Genomic DNA, 21003 nt, shown 5'->3' on the forward strand with positions numbered 1-21003 from the left:
AATATTTAGAAAAAAAAGATACAGTATTTGAGATCAAATACTATAGGAGAGGGAGAGTGAGGGAGAGAGTGTAAGAGGAGAAACGAGGAAGGAGATGAGGAATGGTTGTGAAGTCAATTTAATTGGACAATCCCTCTTTCGTTCATGCCTGTCTAACTTGTTTTTCAAGCATCTTCTCATACAAACAATTAGGGATGCACAATAAATCGGTGAACATAACGGAATCGGGCCGATATTAGCTAAAAATGCCAACATCGGTATCGCCCGATGTCTAGTTTATCACCGATTTTAAAAACCGATGTCAAAGCTACCGTGCATACCTATATATCGTAGGTACATGACGTAATGACGCCACGTAAAATTTTGCGCTACACGTGCAACACAGCATTCCTAACCTAGCCTACAATGTCTGCTGTGTGGATCGAGCACTCATTTGAAAGAGTAAGAACATTTCAGCAAGACAACTCAAAGTTAAAATCCATTAACGGCAAGATAATGGAATTCATTGCCCTTGACAATCAACCATTCTCTGTCGTGGGTGATGTTGGCTTTCGCCGAATGGTCGAGCACTGGTACACACGACCAAGTGCGCTATTTTTCAGATGTTGGCCTACCGGAGTTACACAGTAATAGCTTCATTGCTATTAGCTTCACGACATACATACCATGGAACGCTGCTTGGGTCTTTGCGTGTCAAAAGTAGCGCTGTCAAAACTGTACAAAAAAGTCTTCAAACAAGCAAACACCGGCCACGAATGATGTGTTTACAAAACCGTGTTGGTAATAAAGCATAATTTGTTCGACCGCAACTTCTGGGATAGCTAGCTTTAGCTTGGTATCTAGCTAACACCAATACAACCAGCCTGAAAACAATGACCAGTAGAAACTGCAGTCATTTTCATTATTCTCAACAATGATTTGGGAATCCTTGTGAGTAAGTATTAGCTAGGTTGCCACTTGTTGTTCGCCTATTGAAATTGAAATTGAACTTCAGTTCATGAAAATAAATCTGACCACCATTAATCAAATAATAACTGCCTTATAAATTAGGGTTATTTTAGACGATGACACCTAGCTACAGTATGTCATCCCTAAATCTTCCTCAGATAATTATCAATCCCACAAGGTATGACCCCAAACACCCAGGAAAGGCTACCCTTCTTGATGTTATCCTCACAAATAATCCTGATAGGTATCAGTCTGGTGTTTTCTGTAATGACCTTAGTGATGACTGTTTTACAGCCTGTGTTCGTAATGGCTGCTCAGTGAAACGACCTGTCTGGCTTTGTCATAGACGATTGCTAAAAAACGTTAATGAGCAAGCCTTACTTCATGACCTGGCCTCTGTAAAATGGTATAGAATCAGCTTGATCCCCTCTGTCGAAGACACTTGGACCTTCTTTTTTGATATTTTCTGTGGTATTGTTAACAAACACACCCCCATAAAGAAAATGAGAATTAAAAATAGGTTCGGCCCCTGGTTCGACCGGGATCTTGCAGAGTTACTCCACCTCAAGAATTGCATTTGGCAAAATGCTCGACACATGCATACTCAGGCTGACTGGCTCTCGTTCAGGCAAATTAGAAATAAGTGCACTCAGGCTATCCGGAAGGCCAAAGTTAGTTACTTTAAGGAGCAGTTCTCTCTCTGTGGGTCTAACCCCAAGAAGTTCTGGAAAACTACTCAGGTTATGGATGTGTCACTTGAAACATTAAAGGTCGTCAATGATGTCACCATTGCCCTTGATTCTAAGCAATGTTGTGCTGCTATTTTTACTGACTTGGCCAAAGCTTTTGATACGGTAGACCATTCTATTCTTGTGGGCCGGCTAAGGAGTATTGGTGTCTCTGAGGGGGTCTTTGGCCTGGTTTGCTAACTACCTCTCTCAAATAGTGCAGTGTATAAAGTCTGAAAAGCTGCTGTCTCAGCCACTGCCTGTCACCAAGGGAGTGCCCCAAGGCTCAATCCTAGGCCCCACACTCTTTTTACATCAACAACATAGCTCAGGCAGTAGGAAGCTCTCTCATCCATTTATATGCAGATTATACAGTCTTATACTCAGCTGGCCCCTCCCCGGATGTTGTGTTAAATGCTCCATAACAAAGCTTTCTTAGTGCCCAACAAGCTTTCTCTACCCTTAACCTTGTTCTGAACACCTCCAAAACAAAGATAATGTGGTTTGTTAAGAAGAATGCCCCTCTCCCCACAGGTGTGAATACTACCTCTGAGGGTTTAGAGCTTGAGGTAGTCACCTTATACAAGTACTTGGGAGTATGGCTAGACAGTAGACTGTCCTTCTCTCAGCACATATCAAAGCTGCAGGCTAAAGTTAAATCTAGACTTGGTTTCCTCTATCGTAATCGCTCCTCTTTCACCCCAGCTGCCAAACTAACCCTGATTCAGATGACCGTCCTACCCATGCTAGATTACGGAGACATAATGTATAGATCAGCAGGTAAGGGTGCTCTCAAGCGGCTAGATGTTCTTTACCATTCGGCCATCAGATTTGCCACCAATGCTCCTTATAGGACACATCACTGCACTCTATACTCCTCTGTAAACTGGTCATCTCTGTATACCCATCGCAATTCCACTGGTTGATGCTTATTTATAAAACCCTCTTAGGCCTCACTCCCCCCTATCTGAGATATCTACTGCAGCCCTCATCCTCCACATACAACACCCGTTCTGCCAGTCACATTCTGTTAAAGGTCCCCAAAGCACACACATCCCTGGGTCGCTCGTCTTTTCAGTTAGCTGCAGCTAGCGACTGGAACGAGCTGCAACAAACACTCAAACTGGACAGTTTTATCTCTATCTCTTCAAAGACTCAATCATGGTCACTCTTACTGACAGTTGTGGCTGCTTTGCGTGATGCATTGTTGTCTCTACCTTCTTGCTGCCTTGCTATGTTGTTGTCTTAGGTCTCTCTTTATGTAGTGTTGTGTTGTCTCTCTTGTCGTGATGTGTGTTTTGTCCTATATTTATATGTTATTTATTTTAAATTTTTAAACCCAGCCCCCGTCCCTGCAGGAGGTCTTTTGCCTTTTGGTAGGCCGTCATTGTAAATAAGAATTTGTTCTTAACTGACATGCCTAGTTAAATAAAGGTTACACACACACCACACTGACCAAAAGGTTATTTTGTTGGCATTTACATGTGTCCCTATTACCAGTAAAACATCATTAAAACCTATTTCTTTCACTTACTTGCTGTGTTGTTTCATTGTTCATTTGTTTAGTCGTTTCATTCTCAACCAGGATTTCTATGGAACACCGTTTGGGTCTTTGCATGTCAAATAACACTATTTGACGTGTCAGATGAGCTTGTTGACCAATCAGGACCTGAATATGACTGCACGTTCATACATTTTTAACGTAATTATTACACATTGATTACACTATCACTTGTATTTCATATGTCACAACGATTCATCGATACGTATGCTATGATGCTGGTAAAGTTGTCTCGCGCACCTACAGTGCTGGTCATAAAAAAAGCTAGCTAGCTCATGGATGCAAACAATGGACTTCCCCAAAAACATAGCAAAATGACATCTGTTTCAGTAATGACATTTTTTATTTAACCTTTATTTAACTAGGCAAGCCAGTTAAGAACAAATTCTTATTTACAACGACGGCCTGGGCGACGCTGGGCCAATTGTGCGCCGCCCTATGGGACTCCCAATCACGGACGGATGTGATGCAGCCTGGATTCGAACCAGGGATTGTAGTGACGCTTCTTGCACTGAGATGCAGTGCCTTAGACCGCTGCTTCCATGTGTCTGTTAACTATTTACCTGTACTAGAATGCTTAAAAGGCCGCTAAAATTTTAAATATCGGATACCGGTATTGGACAAAAAATGTCATATCGGTGCATCACTACAAACAATAGGCAGATACATTTCACTATCAATGTCTCTAAAAAAGTGACTGCTGGGTGAATTCATTCTTTACATTTATGTAGAAATTCTATGAAATATCATTGTAAATCCATGATGGGGTTTATCAATGCAACAGACCGTTTGCCAAATGTAATGTCTGCATAAGGTGTTACATGCATTGTGTGGCGTATGTTTAGTATGAACAGATGTATTCTTGTTATCGTGCACTGACAGTGTCATCTAAAATTCTGCTACCAAAACAAATGAAGGTATATTTAAATTAAATGACAGATATTTTCCTGGAATACAGACCTGCACTTGCAGCGAAAGCTGGCGCCGGGCGTATTCAGCGTTCTGGTTCTGCCGCGTGTAGTCGTCACTGTAGCTGTGCGAGTGGACAATACTGGGCTGCACCAGACTGCTCTGTGGCCGCAGGGCCGACAGATCCTCGCTGCGCGAGAAGCCGCCGTGGCCGAATGCCCGCACGTAGCCCTGTTGGTGGTGGGCATTGTCAAGCTCTGGGGCCAGCAGGAGCGGAGGGGGAGGCGGCTGGGCTTGAGGACGACTGTGAGACTGACCCCGAGGGCCGTCGGCAGCCAGATGGAAGAGGGGGTTCTGGAAGGAGAGGGGGAAGTGCATGGCGGCCGCCGCATGTTGCTGCTGCTGGGAGAGAGAGTCGGTGGGACCTCCCATTTGGTGGAGGGGTCCCCCCATCTGGCTCAGCCTCAAACCAGAGCCCCCCGAGCCACCGGCGGACATGTGGCCTCCCATGCGAAGCGGGCCTCCCAGGTTCCCGAAACTGTGACCCAGGCCTGCTATGGAGGCCTGGGAGGAGTTGAGCATATCACCCACCGAATGGAGGTTGGAGATGCTGTTCATGCGTGAGTCCTGCAGGTCCATCATGGACACGCTTTTGTTCACACTGAGGACCTAAGAGAGAGAACATAACCTGTCAACTGGAATAACCTATTATCCCTTATGACCCAAAAATGTTCACTATTTAGTGATTGGGATAATTCATAACTAAATTGTGAGGTATATTAGGAGTTGTAATATACTGTATGTGTCCAACTCAACGTTGTTGGTAGTCAATTCATTGATGGCTGCTAGTGGCAATAAATCAATGCATCTGAGTTTACCTTTGGGTCTGGCTCAGTGATGTCAGAACTGCTGGTGCAGTACGCAGGGCTGGACCGAGCCAAGGGGGGACGGGTCACGTAGAAAACGTCCTTTGAACCGCGGGGGTCTCGTTCTGCAAAGCTTCCCATGCTGACGTGAGACGAGAGGACCCCACCCCCAGATAATCCCGAGGTTGGGGAGGGGAGACGGGAGATGTCTATTGAGCTGGGGGAGGATAATCACCATTATCTATCATTATTACCATTGTCAGGGCCTGTATTTGAAAGCTATAGTGTATATTTTAGACTCACACCTCACTCCTCTTTGCGTCAACATTGTTTGTTTACAAAGACTCAAATGACAACAATGAAATTATACAATCATAGCTGTTGGATTATGATAAGTGTGAAACAGTACTAAATGAATGAAGCATTCATAATTTACATTCTTCAATAATCAATGCGTATCAATTGAAATGGCCATTGAACCTCAAGAAATCTTACACAGATTGTGCCTTTAAGCTCAGAGCAGTTACCTGTTGAGATCCCGCATCATGAGGCTCTGGAAATCAGATGATACCATGCGATTGAAGGAGGGCCGTGTGATGAGCCTGTCCTGCTGTCTGTCTGGCTGGTGGCTGGCCTGCCGGTGGAGCTGGGGGTTCCTCAAGGCTACACTGATGTCATTCAGCAGACGTGGCAAGGGGCCAAGCTTCAGAATAGCATCCTGGGAGACAAAGTACAAAGAAAATATTGGACAGTTTATCCCCAATTGTGTCCTTTCTCACGAAGTGTGCACTCATTCACTTCCATTCGTGGATTTAAAAGGAAAATACTGTTATAAGAAATGTGGTGGAACCTCTATCTCGCGCAGGGCTGTTCATTTCCGGTCTTGGAGGGCCAAAACATCTGGTTTTCATCCTTTCCTTCTAATTGGGGACTGATTCAGACTTGGGACACCAGGTAGGTGCAATTAACTACCAGCCCTCCAGAACCTTGATCTAGCCCATGCCTCCACCAATTTCAATGCTTATAAATGAGTGGGGAGGAATGCATAAATGCACATCTCTGGAGAAAGAACAGAGAATTGGGATACAGGAGTCACGGAGAGACTCTGGCTACATCTCAATAGTCTAGAGCAGCTTATTTTCCTCTCATTCATCTACACTGAGGTGAAGGAACTGAGCAGGCAAAAGCAGATGTCAACTATATTGCTATCACCTGTTTTGTGTTCTCAGACAATTAAAAGTGATTTCCCCTTCCTCTCGTTCACACCCCTTTCCATTTCACTTAAATTATATTTACCATTGCTCCACATCATTTGCATTCTCTCTCTAAAATGGATTCTACCAACAGAGAGGAGGGAGCCAAAATATAAATGGAATTCAGCCAAGTGAGCAGCAGTAGTGGAGAGAGTGAAAATACAAATGGATTTCAGCCAAGAGGTGGTGAGAGAAGAGGCGTAAAGGGGTGGCGGAGGGAAACCAGTAGCAGGAGGAAGAAGAAGAAGAAAAACGTTTTGTATCTGTATTACAGCCACTTGATATTTATTTTTATACTTCAAAGACGCAAAAATAGCAGAAAATAGCTAAAACATGTTTTTTTATGTTAAAAGGCATGCCTTATGCCTTGCTGCTGCCATGCTCCTCCTCATGCTACCAGTGTAGTGGGCAGCATTGACAACAGAAGGAGTGTAATCAGTCGTGGCTCAAGCCGTGATATTTTTGGGAGGCAGGTGTAGCATTGCTGTTACCTTGATCAGCTGGAGAAGGGAAAATATTCAGCAACTCTTGGAGGACAATGGAATTTGTCCTAAAAAACGTTTTGTTATTATCAAAACCAATGCATTTAGGATGCAATATCCCAAGGAAGGGTACAGTATATGCCAAAACATGTTGTTTAAAAAAATAAATAAGTGTTTTTTAATCAACTTCCTTTGTCCTAATTTTCCTTTTGCTCTTTGGTTCATGGGCGTTTTAAAAAAAGTGATGGAGCGACAGTATTTTCTTTATGTAATGGCATGGGTGATGACTAGAGATGCAACGGTACACAGTATGTTATCGAACCATTCGGTACGCCCCCTACGGTTCAATACGCACATGTGAACCGCGGATTTACGGTATGCCTGTCATTTTCCTATAATTTCCTAAATTTACTTATTGCACAGCAGACTACACACACGTTGTACATTCAGATCCACAGAACCAGACGTGCAGGTTGTGGCTGTTAGGGGGCTCCTGAGGGCTGACAAACTTTGCTCCACGGAAATGCCTCAAAATGTAGCGACCGCAACCCCTTCCCCCTTAAACAACTAAAGGACGATTTGCAATGACATCTCAGTAGGAAACCTCCCTAAAGGGGCCTCATGAAGAGAGGGGAAACTAAAAACAAATATTCTCTCAGCTCCAACGTGATAATGGCGAGGGCTAGCGAGACAGAGAAGCAAATTTCAAGAGCCACCGACGTCTTTCAAATCCGCTGTGTGTGAACATTTTGGATTCAGCGTTCAATACGATGAAGAGGGTAAGAAGACCATAAACAAAGTACAGTCTGCAAGCATTGCTTTGCCACTGTCGACTACTCGAGTGGAAACACATCTAACATAATGTGTCATTTATGTCGCCATCACCCGGCCGTATCCCTTGCAGGTGGAGCTGGAGGAAGGAGAGTCCACTCGTTAGCGAAAACACAACAATCTCTCGCTGCTGCCTTCCAACAACAATTTGCGACAAATTCAGAAAAACAAAGAAATAACAAAAGCAGTGGGAGTATTCATAGCCAAAGACTTGAGTCCTATTAGGTGGTTACTGACTCGGGATTTCGTCACCTGATGAAAATAATTGAACCGCGTTACAATGTCCCCTCCGGCACACATTTCAGCAGCAAAGTAATTTCCAAACTCTATGAAACATCACGGAGAGAAATTGAAAACGAATTGACACAGACACCCAATCTAGCTCTCTCCACTGATAGTTGGACCTACAGACACCCTATCTAGCTCTCCACTGATAGTTGGACCTACAGCTACAGGTTGTCAAAGTTAAGAAGCACTTTTCATTTTAACGTTTTTCTCCCCTTGATTTCATACAGTAGAGACAGAAACCAGGCCTGAATGGAAAGTTTTATTTGTCTATAGGCAAAATAAAGAGTTAATTGTTTAAAGGGTGATGTCTTTTTATTTTTTTCTTAAATATAAAGATACCTTAAACGGTACCGTTACCGTGGCCAACAAACCGCGATACATATCGAACCGTGGGCCCACTACCGTTGCATCCCTAGTGATGACTAACCTTGCCTGAGACCTGAAAACTATGACCAGGCTTCAGATTAGCGGGCTTGGAATGTGTGTGGTGTGCAAAAGACCAGGGTTCGAACCTAGACGGTCACATTCCAAATAATCTCGTTCCCAGACACTTCCACCCAAATGCACGAAGAGTCTGGTGGACCAGCGTGTTAAACTTGGCCTTCGTTATCCAATTATACAGAAAGAACGGGAAAAATGTAGGCATCGGCTTAATCAACCAATCAATCATCTACCACAACACCTTCCCCCTAACCCTACATGTCTTGTGCGCACCGCAAGTTCTTGCCCGGGTCCTGCCTCCATTTTGAACCACGCTTCACAGTCGTGTGATTCACTCAAATTAAATGATGACAAATACTTTACTTATTAAGGTCAATCTCACAGAATTCTATTGTCACTCCCACTAAGGCCAATTTTGAATCGTTGTGGCCCAGGCTTATATGCACTGTGCACAATAGCCTGGGGACGAGGTTACATTCCACATTACCTTGCTCAGTTGGGCCATGACTTCCCACAGCAGGCTGTGGAGCACCGACAGCTCCCTGCCCAGGTCAATGTAGCCCTCAAAGCCCCCGGCGTTGCTCCCCGTGTCCATGTTGGAGATCTCGTACAGGAATTGCTGCATGGAGCCCCACTCCATCTCCAAAAACTCATTCATGAAACACATGTGATCCTCTTTGCCACTAAACCTGAGGGGAGAAAAGACAGCAGTGTGGAGGGAGCATATAGAGAGAGTAGGGGGAAAGAAGAGAGACACTGGGGGACAGAGAGAAAGAAGTTCCCACAGACAGTGAAAGACTGAGGGAGAAAGGGACAAGATACAGTGCCTTCGGAAAGTATTCAGACCCCTTTATTTTTTCCACATTTTGTTAGGCTACAGCCTTATTCTAAAATGGATTAAATCGTTTTTTTCTTCTTCATCACTCTACACACAATAACCCATAATGACAAAGCAAAAATGGGTTTTTAGAAATGTTTGCTAATTTATGAAGAAAACCTCCCTGGAAATATCACATTTACATAAGTATTCAGACCCTTACACAGTACTTTGTTGGAGCACCTTTGGCATCGATTACAGCCTCAACACTCCTGTGTTGTCTTGGCTGCATGCTTAGGGTTGCTGTCCTGTTGGAAGGCCCAGTCTGATGTCCTGAGTGTTCTGGAGCAGGTTTTCATCAAGGATCTCTCTGTACTTTGCTCCGTTCATCTTTGCCTCGATTCTCAGTAGTCCACTAGTCCCTGCCTCTGAAAAACATCCCCACAGCATGATGCTGCCATCACCATGCTTCACGTGACAGCAGACGCTTCACCAGACGTGACACTTGGCATTCAGGCCAAAGGGTTCAATCTTGGTTTCATCAGACCAGAGAATCTTGTTTCTCATGGTCTGAGAGTCTTTAGGTGGCTTTTGGCAAACTGCATGTGGGCTGTCATGTGTCTTTTACTGAGGAGTGGCTTCCGTCTAGCCACTCTACCTGTCACGCCCTGACCATAGAGAGCTGTTTATTCTCTATGGTGGTTGGGGCGTGACAATGACTAGGGTGGGTTATCTAGGGGTTTAATCATCTATGCTGGCCTGGTATGTTTCCCAATCAGAGGCAGCTGTTTATCGTTGTCTCTGATTGGGGATCATATTTAGGCAGCCATCTCCCCTTTGTGCTTTGTGGGATCTTGTGTTTGTGTAGCTGCCTGTGAACAGCCCAGAACGTCACGTTTCGTTTGTGCTTGTTTGTTTTGTTTGGTGAGTTTCAATTTATTAAAATATGTGGAACTCTACGCACGCTGCCCCATGGTCCGTTTCTACGAACGTTCGTGACAGAAGATCCCACCACCAAAGGACCCAGCAGCGTGGCCAGGAGGAGCAGAGATCCTGGGCCCAGGAGAAAAGGGAGTGGAGGACATCATGGACGTGGGAGGAGGTTATGGCAGGGGACAAGACCCTGCCATGGAAGCAGACGGAAGCAGCGAAGGAGGGACAGTCGGGGAGGAAGGCCACAGAAACCACAAGAACAGTTTTGGGGGGGCACATGGAGCAGTCGGCGGAGTCGAGGAGTGAACCAGAGCCAGTATGGGAGAAGAAGGAGAATTTGGAGGAGAGAGAAATGGGAGAGTTGTTGAGTTGGTGGAGGATGCACGGATTTGTAATAAAGGAACGTGCTGTCAGTTTGGTGCCACCTGAGTCAGCTCCCCGTACTCGTCCTGAGAAGTGTGTTAAAGTTCCGGAACAATTGATGCCGGCTATACACACCAGGTCTCCATGCACCTTCACAACCCAGTACGTCCTGTGCCTGCTCCTCGCACTTGCCGTGTGAAGTGTGTTAAAGTTCCGGTACCATTGATGCCGGCTATACGCACCAGGTCTCCAGTACATCTCCACAGCCCGGTACGTCCTGTGCCTCTCCCTCAAGTGCGTGTTCAATTTATTAAAATATGTGGAACTCTACGCACGCCGCGCCATGGTTCGTTTCTACGAACGTTTGTGACACTACCATAAAGGCCTGAGTGGTGGAGTGCTGCAGAGATGGTTGTCCTTCTGGAAGGTTCTCCCATCTCCACAGAGTAACTGAAGAGCTCTATCAGTGACCATCGGGTTCTTGGTCACCTGCCTGACAAGGCCCTCTTCCCCGAATTGCTGTTTGGCCGGGTGGCCAGCTATAGGAAGAGTCTTTGTGTTTCCAAACTTCTTCCATTTAAGAATGATGTAGGCCACTGTGTTCTTGGGGACCTTCAATGCTGCAGAAATGTTTTGGTTCCTTCCCCAGATCTGTGCCTTGACACAATGCTGTCTCGGAGCTCTATGGACAATTCCTTCGACCTCATGGCTTGATTTTTGCTCTGACATGCACTGTCAACAGTGGGGCCTTATATAGACAGGTGTGTGCCTTTCCAAATCATGTCCAATCAATTTAATTTACCACAGGTTGTAGAAACATCTCAAGGATGATCAATGGAAACATGCACCTGCCCTCAATTTTGTGTCTCATTGCAAAGGGTCTGAATACTTATGTAAATAAGGTATTTCTGTTTTTTACTTTCAATACATTTGCAAAAAATAAAATAAAAACAGTTTTCGCTTTGTAATTATGGGGTATTGTGTGTAGATTTGCTCCTTCTTTAAAATATATTTTAGAATATGGCTGTAACGTAACAAAATGTGGAAAAAGTCAAGGGGTCTGAATACTTTCCGAAGGCACTGTATATAGTATAGAGTACAGAGAAATAGAGATAAGGGGGTATGGAGAGATGGGGAGAGAGACAGTGTGAGAATGCAAAGAGTGAAAGAGCAGGTGAGGAGATGGAAGGATACAGTACAAAAAACAGGTGATGGTGAGGGGGGAGAATTGATTTATTCATACTTTAACCTTGTCTGCAATGTGACAAGAACATCACTAAAACAAATAATTTCTGTGCAGACAGACTTCTCCACCCTCTGAACATTTGTGCGATTAAAACCTGTTTCTGTCACTTTTGTGCACAATCATCTTGTTTGTGGACAATCAAAGGAAAAAGATATTAGGTAATACTTTACTTCATGCTGACTGATATAATGTGTTATGATGCAGTTATAATGCATAGTGAGATTTAAGCAAGGCATAAGCATGTATAACCCCATTGTAATGTTGTGGAAATAGTGAATGTATTGGTTCCTGGAAGAGTAACTGGTCGAGGACAAAGATAATGACTTATCAAGGCTTGATTGGTTGTGGACATACTGAATAAATTGGGGAAAGGCAGATTATTTTGTACAGGACAGGTGAGGGGTGGCTAAATGTGAGGGAAGGCTAAAAGAAAGGTTATGGTAAAAGAAAGGCTACATGTAAGAGAATGCTAAAAGAAAGGAAAGGCTACGTGGGAGTAAATTGTACATAGGAGGAAAGGCTAAAAATAAAGTTACTGGTAAATGTTAACGGCTGGATGTGAGGGAAGGCTAAAAGAAACACAATGATAAAATAAAGGGAAGGCTGCATGGGAGGGAAGGCTAAAAGAAACACAATGATAAAATAAAGGGAAGGCTGCATGGGAGGGAAGGCTAAAAGAAACATAATGATAAAATAAAGGGAAGGCTGCATGGGAGGGAAGGCTAAAAGAAACACAATGATAAAAATAAAGGGAAGGCTGCATGTGAGGGAAGGCTAAAAGAAACACAATGATAAAATAAAGGGAAGGCTGCATGGGAGGGAAGGCTAAAAGAAACACAATGATAAAATAAAGGGAAGGCTGCATTGGAGGGAAGGCTAAAAGAAACACAATGATAAAATAAAGGGAAGGCTGCATGGGAGGGAAGGCTAAAAGAAACACAATTATAAAATAAAGGGAAGGCTGCATGTGAGGGAAGGCTAAAAGAAACACAATGATAAAATAAAGGGAAGGCTGCATGTGAGGGAAGGCTAAAAGAAACACAATGATAAAATAAAGGGAAGGCTGCATGTGAGGGAAGGCTAAAAGAAACACAATGATAAAATAAAGGGAAGGCTGAATGTGAGGGAAGGCTAAAAGAAACACAATGATAAAATAAAGGGAAGGCTGCATGGGAGGGAAGGCTAAAAGAAACACAGTGATAAAATAAAGGGAAGGCTGCATGGGAGGGAAGGCTAAAAGAAACATAATGATAACATAAAGGGAAGGCTGCATGGGAGGGAAGGCTAAAAGAAACATAATGATAAAATAAAGGGAAGGCTCCATGGGAGGGAAGGTAGTGACTGACTTGGAGAAGCTGGCCAGGTTCTGCACCACCTTGGCGATGAGGGTAAGAGTGCGGGATGTCCGCTCTCCGGGGTACTCCTGGGTGAGGTTGAAGAGAGAGGGCGACATGATGGCGGGACACAGGAAGCGTAGAAAGAGGGAGGAGCTGATGAGGCGGTCTGCGATGTCCTCCCTTCCCCGCTCGGCACACCTGACCCTCCAAGAGGCAAAGACATCCTTCAGCTCCCGCGGAAACACACTAGAATGAAAGGGTAGGACAGAAGGACAGAATAGTACTTTATTTTCCATTGCAAATGTATTTTTTTTGGGGGGGGGGGGACAAACACCCCACCACATTTGAAAGGATGCTATGTTACTGACAAATTTGTACAATGGCATAGTTCATGTGGAAGAAGTTCTGACCAATGAGAGTTGACAATCTTGCAGAGTGCCAGCTCGCAGCACATGCGGAGATTGGCTTGGTGGTCGGCGAGGACAGACGGTGGAGTGCGCATGGGATCCACTTCACAATTCTCCTCGGACTCGTATAATGCTCGAATGAACTCCCCTGTCAATGAGACAACGGTTCATTAATCCCCATCAGTATCTTCTTCTTCATCATAGTCTTCTGATCAACATCATTGTCACTCATCATTTCAAATACTTTAGCTGTGCTTGATTGAGCTTGCCTGTTCAATAAAAAAGTCTTACAAGTGCAAACCCCACTCACCTGGCACTCCAGTCAAGGTCAAGCATGAATATGTATGAACTTTCCAATTTGTAAGTTGCTCTGGATAAGAGCGTCTGCTAAATGACTTAAATGTAAATGTAAATGTAAGCAAACACTCAAAGTATTTGATCGATTTGAAATAATATTTGAAACCATGTCTGGATTTGACCATTTCAGGTAATTTTCCACAGGTATTGGTATACAATGAAATAATCTAGAGTTTTACCTATGGCATCCTTGAGGTACCGGTGCCCTATCAATTTGAGGTACTCCTCTATGGCTTTAGTAGCAAGGGTGTTCTCTCGAAAGATCAGGTGCTCTCTGTCCATGAATCTATCCACCTCGCACATCGCCATGTCTGAAAGGAAGTCCTGAAAAAAGAACATGCTCCTCAAACAAACAACACAAACACATTGTACAGCAGACACATTTACAAAACATTTAGAAAGGGGTTACTCTCCAACAGGAGTGCTTGGCCACACCTGCTGTAGTGCCTTCCTTCCTACCTTGGCCTTGCCTGTGCTCTGGAGAATGTGTACCAGCGCGAACGCCACCTCCTCTTTGCTTTTGACACTGAGCAGAGGCTCCAGCACGGCACACAGCGTACGGTAGTTATTGGTGATGTACTCAGCGAACTCCTTGTACAGCTCCATGGGCAGGATACTCATGGTCTGGTAGCGGGACTTGAGGCGGATTGAGGCATTGATGACCTTGCCACCGCCTACACCGCCACCCTTAGCCAAAGCACTGGGCTGGATCACCGGGTACCACTGCTCCACAAACTGCCTGCCTGTGATGCTCGATATGGGGATAGTGACCAGGCCGAGGTACGTGCTCTTCTCCTAGGTTAGAGAACAGAATGGAGAATAGAATAGAAAATAATATTTGAGTAACTCTGCAAACACAAAGATAGACAAAGAGAAATACAACCACCGTAGAGAGAAACACACACACCTTGCGTCTCTTTTTGTCTGTCTCCTTGTAAAGGTGCAGGCGTAGGCTGCGAATGGCAGGCAAGTTGTTGAACTCAAAGTGCTCGCCCCAGAAGACTGTGTCCGTACGCGGCTTGCTAGTGGTGCGTGCGTACAGCATGTCATCCAGACACAGCTCGCAATAGTACCGCTTCTTAGGCGGAAGGTCCCTGGCCTCAATGATCCACAGCTTAAGCACATTGTCCACCCTTCGACTGTTGTCCTAAAATGGCAGCATTGGAGACAGAGCGAGAGAGGTGAAGACTGCTGAAACTAATGGAGATGATCTTACAATTTTTATGCCAAAAAGGCATTTTGAGTGTGGACTGCAAGCAGGGTCCTCTCTATTTGTTCACCTTGTTGGGCTTGATAGCTCTCTGTAGATTCTCAATCCATTTGTCTCTCTCAGCGGCCGAGCGGCAGGCAAAGCATTTCGTCCCTGAAATGGTGGTCACCTGCAGTCAAACAGACCCATAGAAGTGAATTCATCAATTATATTGTTTGTTGCTTGTTAGTGTGTGACAGTTGATCAATTGTTATGACCTTGACCCATCAACTGGGAAGACACAGCTGTAATAACTGTTTCAGATGTAATATTAGGAGAGATACTATCCTATATTCTTCTGGCAGCAGTGCACACACCTCAAAGCAGTATTCCTGGCCCAATATGCTGGAGTGGACAGGTTTGATGACAGCATCTTCATCCAGCGTGAGGTCCAGAGCCTCCGCTGCACTGCTAGGGGAAAGCAGGGACTCGTGAGAGTGGGACTCCTTGAAGCTCTGCATTAGACGGGTCCTAAAGAGAGATAGAGAGAGAAGGTGTGTTTAGGGTAACAGTGCTTTGAAACAAGCACTACTAAATATAATTAGCCACAAAAAGTAACCACTGTTACAAAAAATGGTACATATTGGAAAACACCAGGCAAAAAAACAGAAAAGAAAAGGAGTATAAAATAAAACATTACAGAGTATAGAATAAGGACCACAAGTGTACATCACACATGCAAACTTTTGGGAAAGTGTTAGCTACCTCTCCTGATCAGCACTACGGAAACGGGGTAGAATCATGTGGCGGAAGCTGCTGGTTCGATCCAGTTTGGGCTGGCTCTTTGCCCTCTTGATGGAGCCCTTCAACTTTCGACTGAGGAAGCTCTATTAGGGACAGCAGACGAGACTATTACACAGGTGGGGACGTCCATTCCATAAATAATGGCGTCATTAAACCCTTCTTCAAAATATATGCTATCTGCAAAATCAGTGCTAGCACGTGTCCATGTTGTTGGTGGTGATGATGGTTATGGTACTGATGGCCACTGGAGGAGGCTATTGGGCTACAGATAAAGCAACAATGTCCATTCAATAATGTTGTTTCAGTGGGCTATGCCGATTCAGTCACTAAGATGGATGGTGTAAGCATATTTAATTAAAGACTCGTAAACTCAATTGGTTGGAGAACTGTTCTACGGTTGAACTGGTGTACTTTTAATTTGGAATCTGTAAATTAGTACCATTACTGTTAGCAAAGGTGTAAAGTACTTAAGTAAAAATACTTTGAAGAAGAAGTTTTTTGAGGTATCTGTACTTTATTTACTACTTATATTTTTGACTACTTTTACTTTTACTTCACTACATTGGTAAAAAAAAAGTATGTACTTTATTATTTTATTTTTTTACCTTTTATTTTTGTTTATTATTTAATCTTTTCTTTTCATTTTTATATATATATATATATATTTTTTTTTTTTTTTTTGGGGGGGGTGGATCAGCTTAATATTGCGGAAAGAATGTTGTTTCCAATGTAATTGTCTGCATCATTTCCAATCCCCCATATTTTTTTGGGTAAATATATATATCCATTCACGTATGCATACATATACACATATATACATACACATACCTACATAGACATACATACTTTTTTTAAAGAGTATACCTTTATTATTATTCCCTGCAAACCCTACCACCGATCCCCCAATTGGAGTAAACTGATAAACATTTCTGTTTTTACCTTCAATTTATACATCTTATACACATTTACAGACACAGTCTACTTTATAATAGTTCTCTCTTGTTTGTTCTTAGTCCTTCCTCTATTTCTGTTGTCCATCCAGTTTGATTTCCACTTGTAACTGTGCTATTTCACAATAACTCCGCACCTATACACATTTCACAGATCCCGTATGCCCTACATTGTTTATCTTGTTATTAGTCCCACCCTTCAGCTCCACTCAACCTTTCCCATCTATCTTCCAACATCATCCATTTCGGATTTTTATTTGCCATATATTTTTCAGCTGTGCTGTGATGCTTCACAAAAGATTTGAATCTTCCTATTCTCATAGCTTCCACGGATTGTAAATTAAAAATAAACATTTTTGCTAAAATAATTATTATATTATTGATTGATTGACTATGGCTTTTCAAATCCCCCAGTATTGCTATCTGTAGCGTTAGTTCTACGCAAATGTTGCAATTCTTCAACCATTCCTGGACCTGTGACCAAAAACGAGCTACATGCGGACAATACCAAAATAAATGGTCTAATGACTCTGCCTCCTCACAGCAGAATCTACAGAGCTGAGAAGATTGTATCCCCCATATATATAACATTCTATTAGTTGCAAGAATTTTGTACAATAATTTAAATTGAAAAATTCGAAGTTTTGAATCCGGCGTTGTTTTGCGTATCAATTCATAAACCATGTGCCATGGAATGGGTACATCGAAAATCTCTTCCCAACTATTTTGCAATTTATATGGCACAGCTGTAAGTTTTTTGGTCCTTAAATGAAATTGGTATATGTTTTTATTTATCACACTTTTCTTTAACCATTTATGTTCTTTAATATAAGGCCAACATACAAGTTCCTTACTTTTATCCCCTTCCACCTGCCTCTTCCATTTTTGTGGTAATGCTGCAATTAATTGGTTGTAATTTTGGGTAGAGCAGACATTTCCATATGTCTGTGTTAGCTGCATGTGTGACATTACTCCACCAGTCCTATTTATGATATCATTCACAAAAATTATACCTTTTTTAAACATTTCTTCGATAAATACAGTTTTTTTATCAATTACTATATTTGAATTTAACCACAAGATTTGTTGTACTATTTGTTCCGTCCTTTCAGGTGGATTAAACTGAAATTGCAACCAACTTTCTAAGGCTTGTTTAAAAAATAAAGATATTTTGGAGATTATTTCCTTTTCAAGCAACCGAAAGTGAGCAGGTGTAATCTGAATAAAGGGAAAAAGGCCCTTCTTGAACATAGGATGAGACATTCGTACCAATCTACTAGAGAACCAGTTTGGATTTAAGTATAACTTTTGTATGACTGATGCCTTTAGTGAGAGGTCTAATGCTTTAATATTTAATAATTTCTGCCCTCCGAATTCATATTCGTTATATAAATAGGCCCTTTTAATTTTATCTGGCTTGCCGTTCCAAATAAAATTGAATATTTTTTGTTCATATAATTTAAAAAGCAGGTCACTAGGTGTAGGCAAAACCATAAGCAAATAGGTAAACTGTGATATGATTAAAGAGTTAATCAGGGTGATTTTCCCACAAATAGACAGGTATTTTCCTTTCCATGGTAGCAAGATCTTATCTATTTTTGCTAACTTTCTATAAAAATTTATTGGAGTGAGATCATTTCTTTCTTTTGGGATTTGTATACCGAGTATGTCCACATCACCGTCAGACCATTTAATTGGTAAACTACATGGCAATGTAAAATGTGTATTTTTTAGTGATCCAATACGTAATATGGTACATTTATCATAATTTGGTTTTAATCCAGAGAGGATAGCAAATGTATCTAGATCCTCTAAGAGGCCGTGGAGAGATTCTAGTGGTGGTTTTAAAAGAAAACATGAATCATCAGCGTACAATGACACCTTAGTTTTTAGGCCCTGGATTTCTAATCCCTTAATATTAATGTTTGATCTAATTTTAACAGCTAACATTTCGATGGCAATAATAAATAGATATGCCGATAGTGGACAACCTTGTTTTACTCCTCTAGATAGTTTAAAACTTTCTGAGATGTAGCCATTATTTACTATTTTACACCTAGGGTTACTATACATAATTTTTACCCATTTTATAAGAGATTCCCCAAAATTGAAATATTCTAGGCATTTATATATAAACTCCAGTCGTACTTTATCAAAAGCCTTTTCAAAATCAGCTATGAAAACCAGGCCTGGTGTCCCCGATATTTCATAGTGTTCTATTGTTTCCAGTACTTGCCTTATATTATCTCCAATGTATCGTCCATGTAAAAAACCTGTCTGATTAGGATGAATAATATCTGACAAAACTTTTTTTATTCTATGCGCCAAGCATTTTGCTAGGATTTTTGCATCACAACACTGAAGTGTAAGAGGTCTCCAATTTTTTAAATGGACTGGATCTTTATATATACCACTTGGGTCCTGTTTCAGTAATAATGATATCACACCTTCTTGTTGCGTGTCTGATAATCTATCATTTATATAGGAGTGGTTAAAACAAGCTAATAGTGGTCCTTTGAGTATATAAAAAAAATGTTTGTATACTTCCACTGGTATGCCATCCAGTCCTGGAGTTTTCCCATCCTTAAAGGCCCCAATTGCATCAAGTAGTTCCTCCTCTGTAATTAGGCCTTCACATGAGTCTTTCTGTACAGATGTTAATTTTACATTATTATTAGGGAAAAAATCCATACAATTAGTTTCAGTTAGTGGAGATGGAGGAGCCTGAAACGAAAATATATTCTTAAAGTACTTTACTTCCTCTTTCAAAATATCATTTGGTGAATCATGCGTGACTCCATCATTTGTAACAAGTTTTAATACGTTTTTTTTGGTAGCATTTCTATATTGAAGATTGAAAAAGAATTTGGTGCATTTTTCCCCATATTCCATCCAGTTAGCTTTATTTTTGTAATATATTACACTGGATCTTTCTTGAATAAGTTCCTCCAAAATATGTACTTTTTACTCCATACATTTTCTCTGACACCCAAAAGTACTTCTTACATTTTGAATGCTCAGCAGGACTGAAAAATTGTCAAGAGACCATCCCTGGTCATCCCTACTGCCTCTGATCTGGCAGACTCACAGAACACAAATGCTTTGTTTGTGAATTATGTCTGAGTGTTGGAGTGTGCCCCTGGTTCTCAGTAAAATGTTTAAAAACAAGAAAATGCTGCCGTCTGGATTGCTTAATATAAGGAATTTGATTTGATTTCTACTTTTACTTTTGATACTTAAGTATATTTTAGCAATTACAATTACTTTTGATACTTAAGAATACTTAAAACCAAATACTTTTACTCAAGTAGTATTTTACTGGGTGACTTTTACTTGAGTCATTTTCCATTAAGGTATCTTTACTTTAACTCAAGTATGACAATTGGGTACTTGTTCCACCACTGACAGTTAGTCTACTACATATTACTATTATTGATTCTACTCTGTACAAAAGAGAACAGGGAGATGAGGGAGAATAATGCTAGAGAGCAGGAAGTGAAGCTAATATGGGTGTGTAGAACTTTACTGTTCGGCCTGGATTAAGTGGAAATGACAGGTAATGTAGTACTTACTTGTTGTCTGAAGGGTTGTGGGGGGGCAGTGGGAGGGGTTTCCATGCTTGGCTGTCTCGCAGTGGCAATGCTCTTCCTGCGAGCGCGAGTGTGCTCTGTGAGAGAGAGAGAGAGAGACACAGAGAGAGAGAGACACAGAGAGAGAGAGAGATAAGGAACCCAAGAACCTTAAGTCCAGTCTGAAACTGTAACTTAATATCTACTCTGACCATGGGAAAAAGTGCAAGAATAGTCTAAACAAAAAAATACAAACACAAACAAAACTTTTGTTCTGAGAAGTTGAAAATACTGTAGCATGATTTTCCCTACCATTCTATATCTACAGGTGAGCCAGTGCATGGTAGTGCCTGTTTGTTTTGCTCATCAGTTGGGTGCATATTTTGTCTGGGTCATGTTCAGCAGGCAAATGTTGTGGAATGTTGCAGATTTAACAGTCAAGAATAGAGCTGATGTGACTACTAATTCTAAATGTCAGAGAGGCATGTTTGTTCTATGTACTATCTGCACATTTTACTGTGCTTATTTCGCACACATCACGCCTATGGCCTGGCCCTCGCCTCCATTCCCTAGTCGTGCCAAAGATTTGAAGGGGTGCGGTCAAGATAAACAATGAAGAAATCACAGGTACAGTCAGCTACACAATGAAGAAATGCTAGCCATATGTCCACATCATATATGTCTACATTCAGAAGCAGATACGAAAGTAGGCCACCAGCAAAAT

General features: G+C 42.2%; 1 protein-coding gene across 7 annotated transcripts in view; it reads right to left on the reverse strand.

Annotated features, from left to right (window-relative positions):
* Positions 1-21003, reverse strand: part of LOC139558576 (ras/Rap GTPase-activating protein SynGAP-like) — a 112412-nt gene that overhangs the window by 14065 nt on the left and 77344 nt on the right. For all 7 annotated transcript variants that reach the window (XM_071373778.1, XM_071373776.1, XM_071373777.1 and 4 more), the window contains 13 exons: positions 20283-20377; positions 15722-15843; positions 15334-15487; positions 15048-15146; positions 14675-14914; positions 14227-14562; positions 13947-14091; positions 13414-13558; positions 13013-13249; positions 8795-8996; positions 5540-5730; positions 5025-5229; positions 4198-4815 (listed from right to left, as the gene is read on the reverse strand). In XM_071373778.1, the coding sequence (XP_071229879.1) occupies positions 4198-4815; positions 5025-5229; positions 5540-5730; positions 8795-8996; positions 13013-13249; positions 13414-13558; positions 13947-14091; positions 14227-14562; positions 14675-14914; positions 15048-15146; positions 15334-15487; positions 15722-15843; positions 20283-20377 (2789 nt within the window). The remainder of the gene's footprint in view (positions 1-4197; positions 4816-5024; positions 5230-5539; positions 5731-8794; positions 8997-13012; positions 13250-13413; positions 13559-13946; positions 14092-14226; positions 14563-14674; positions 14915-15047; positions 15147-15333; positions 15488-15721; positions 15844-20282; positions 20378-21003) is intronic.

This window comes from Salvelinus alpinus, chromosome 29 (genome assembly GCF_045679555.1).
Source record: "Salvelinus alpinus chromosome 29, SLU_Salpinus.1, whole genome shotgun sequence".
Lineage (NCBI taxonomy): Eukaryota > Metazoa > Chordata > Actinopteri > Salmoniformes > Salmonidae > Salvelinus > Salvelinus alpinus.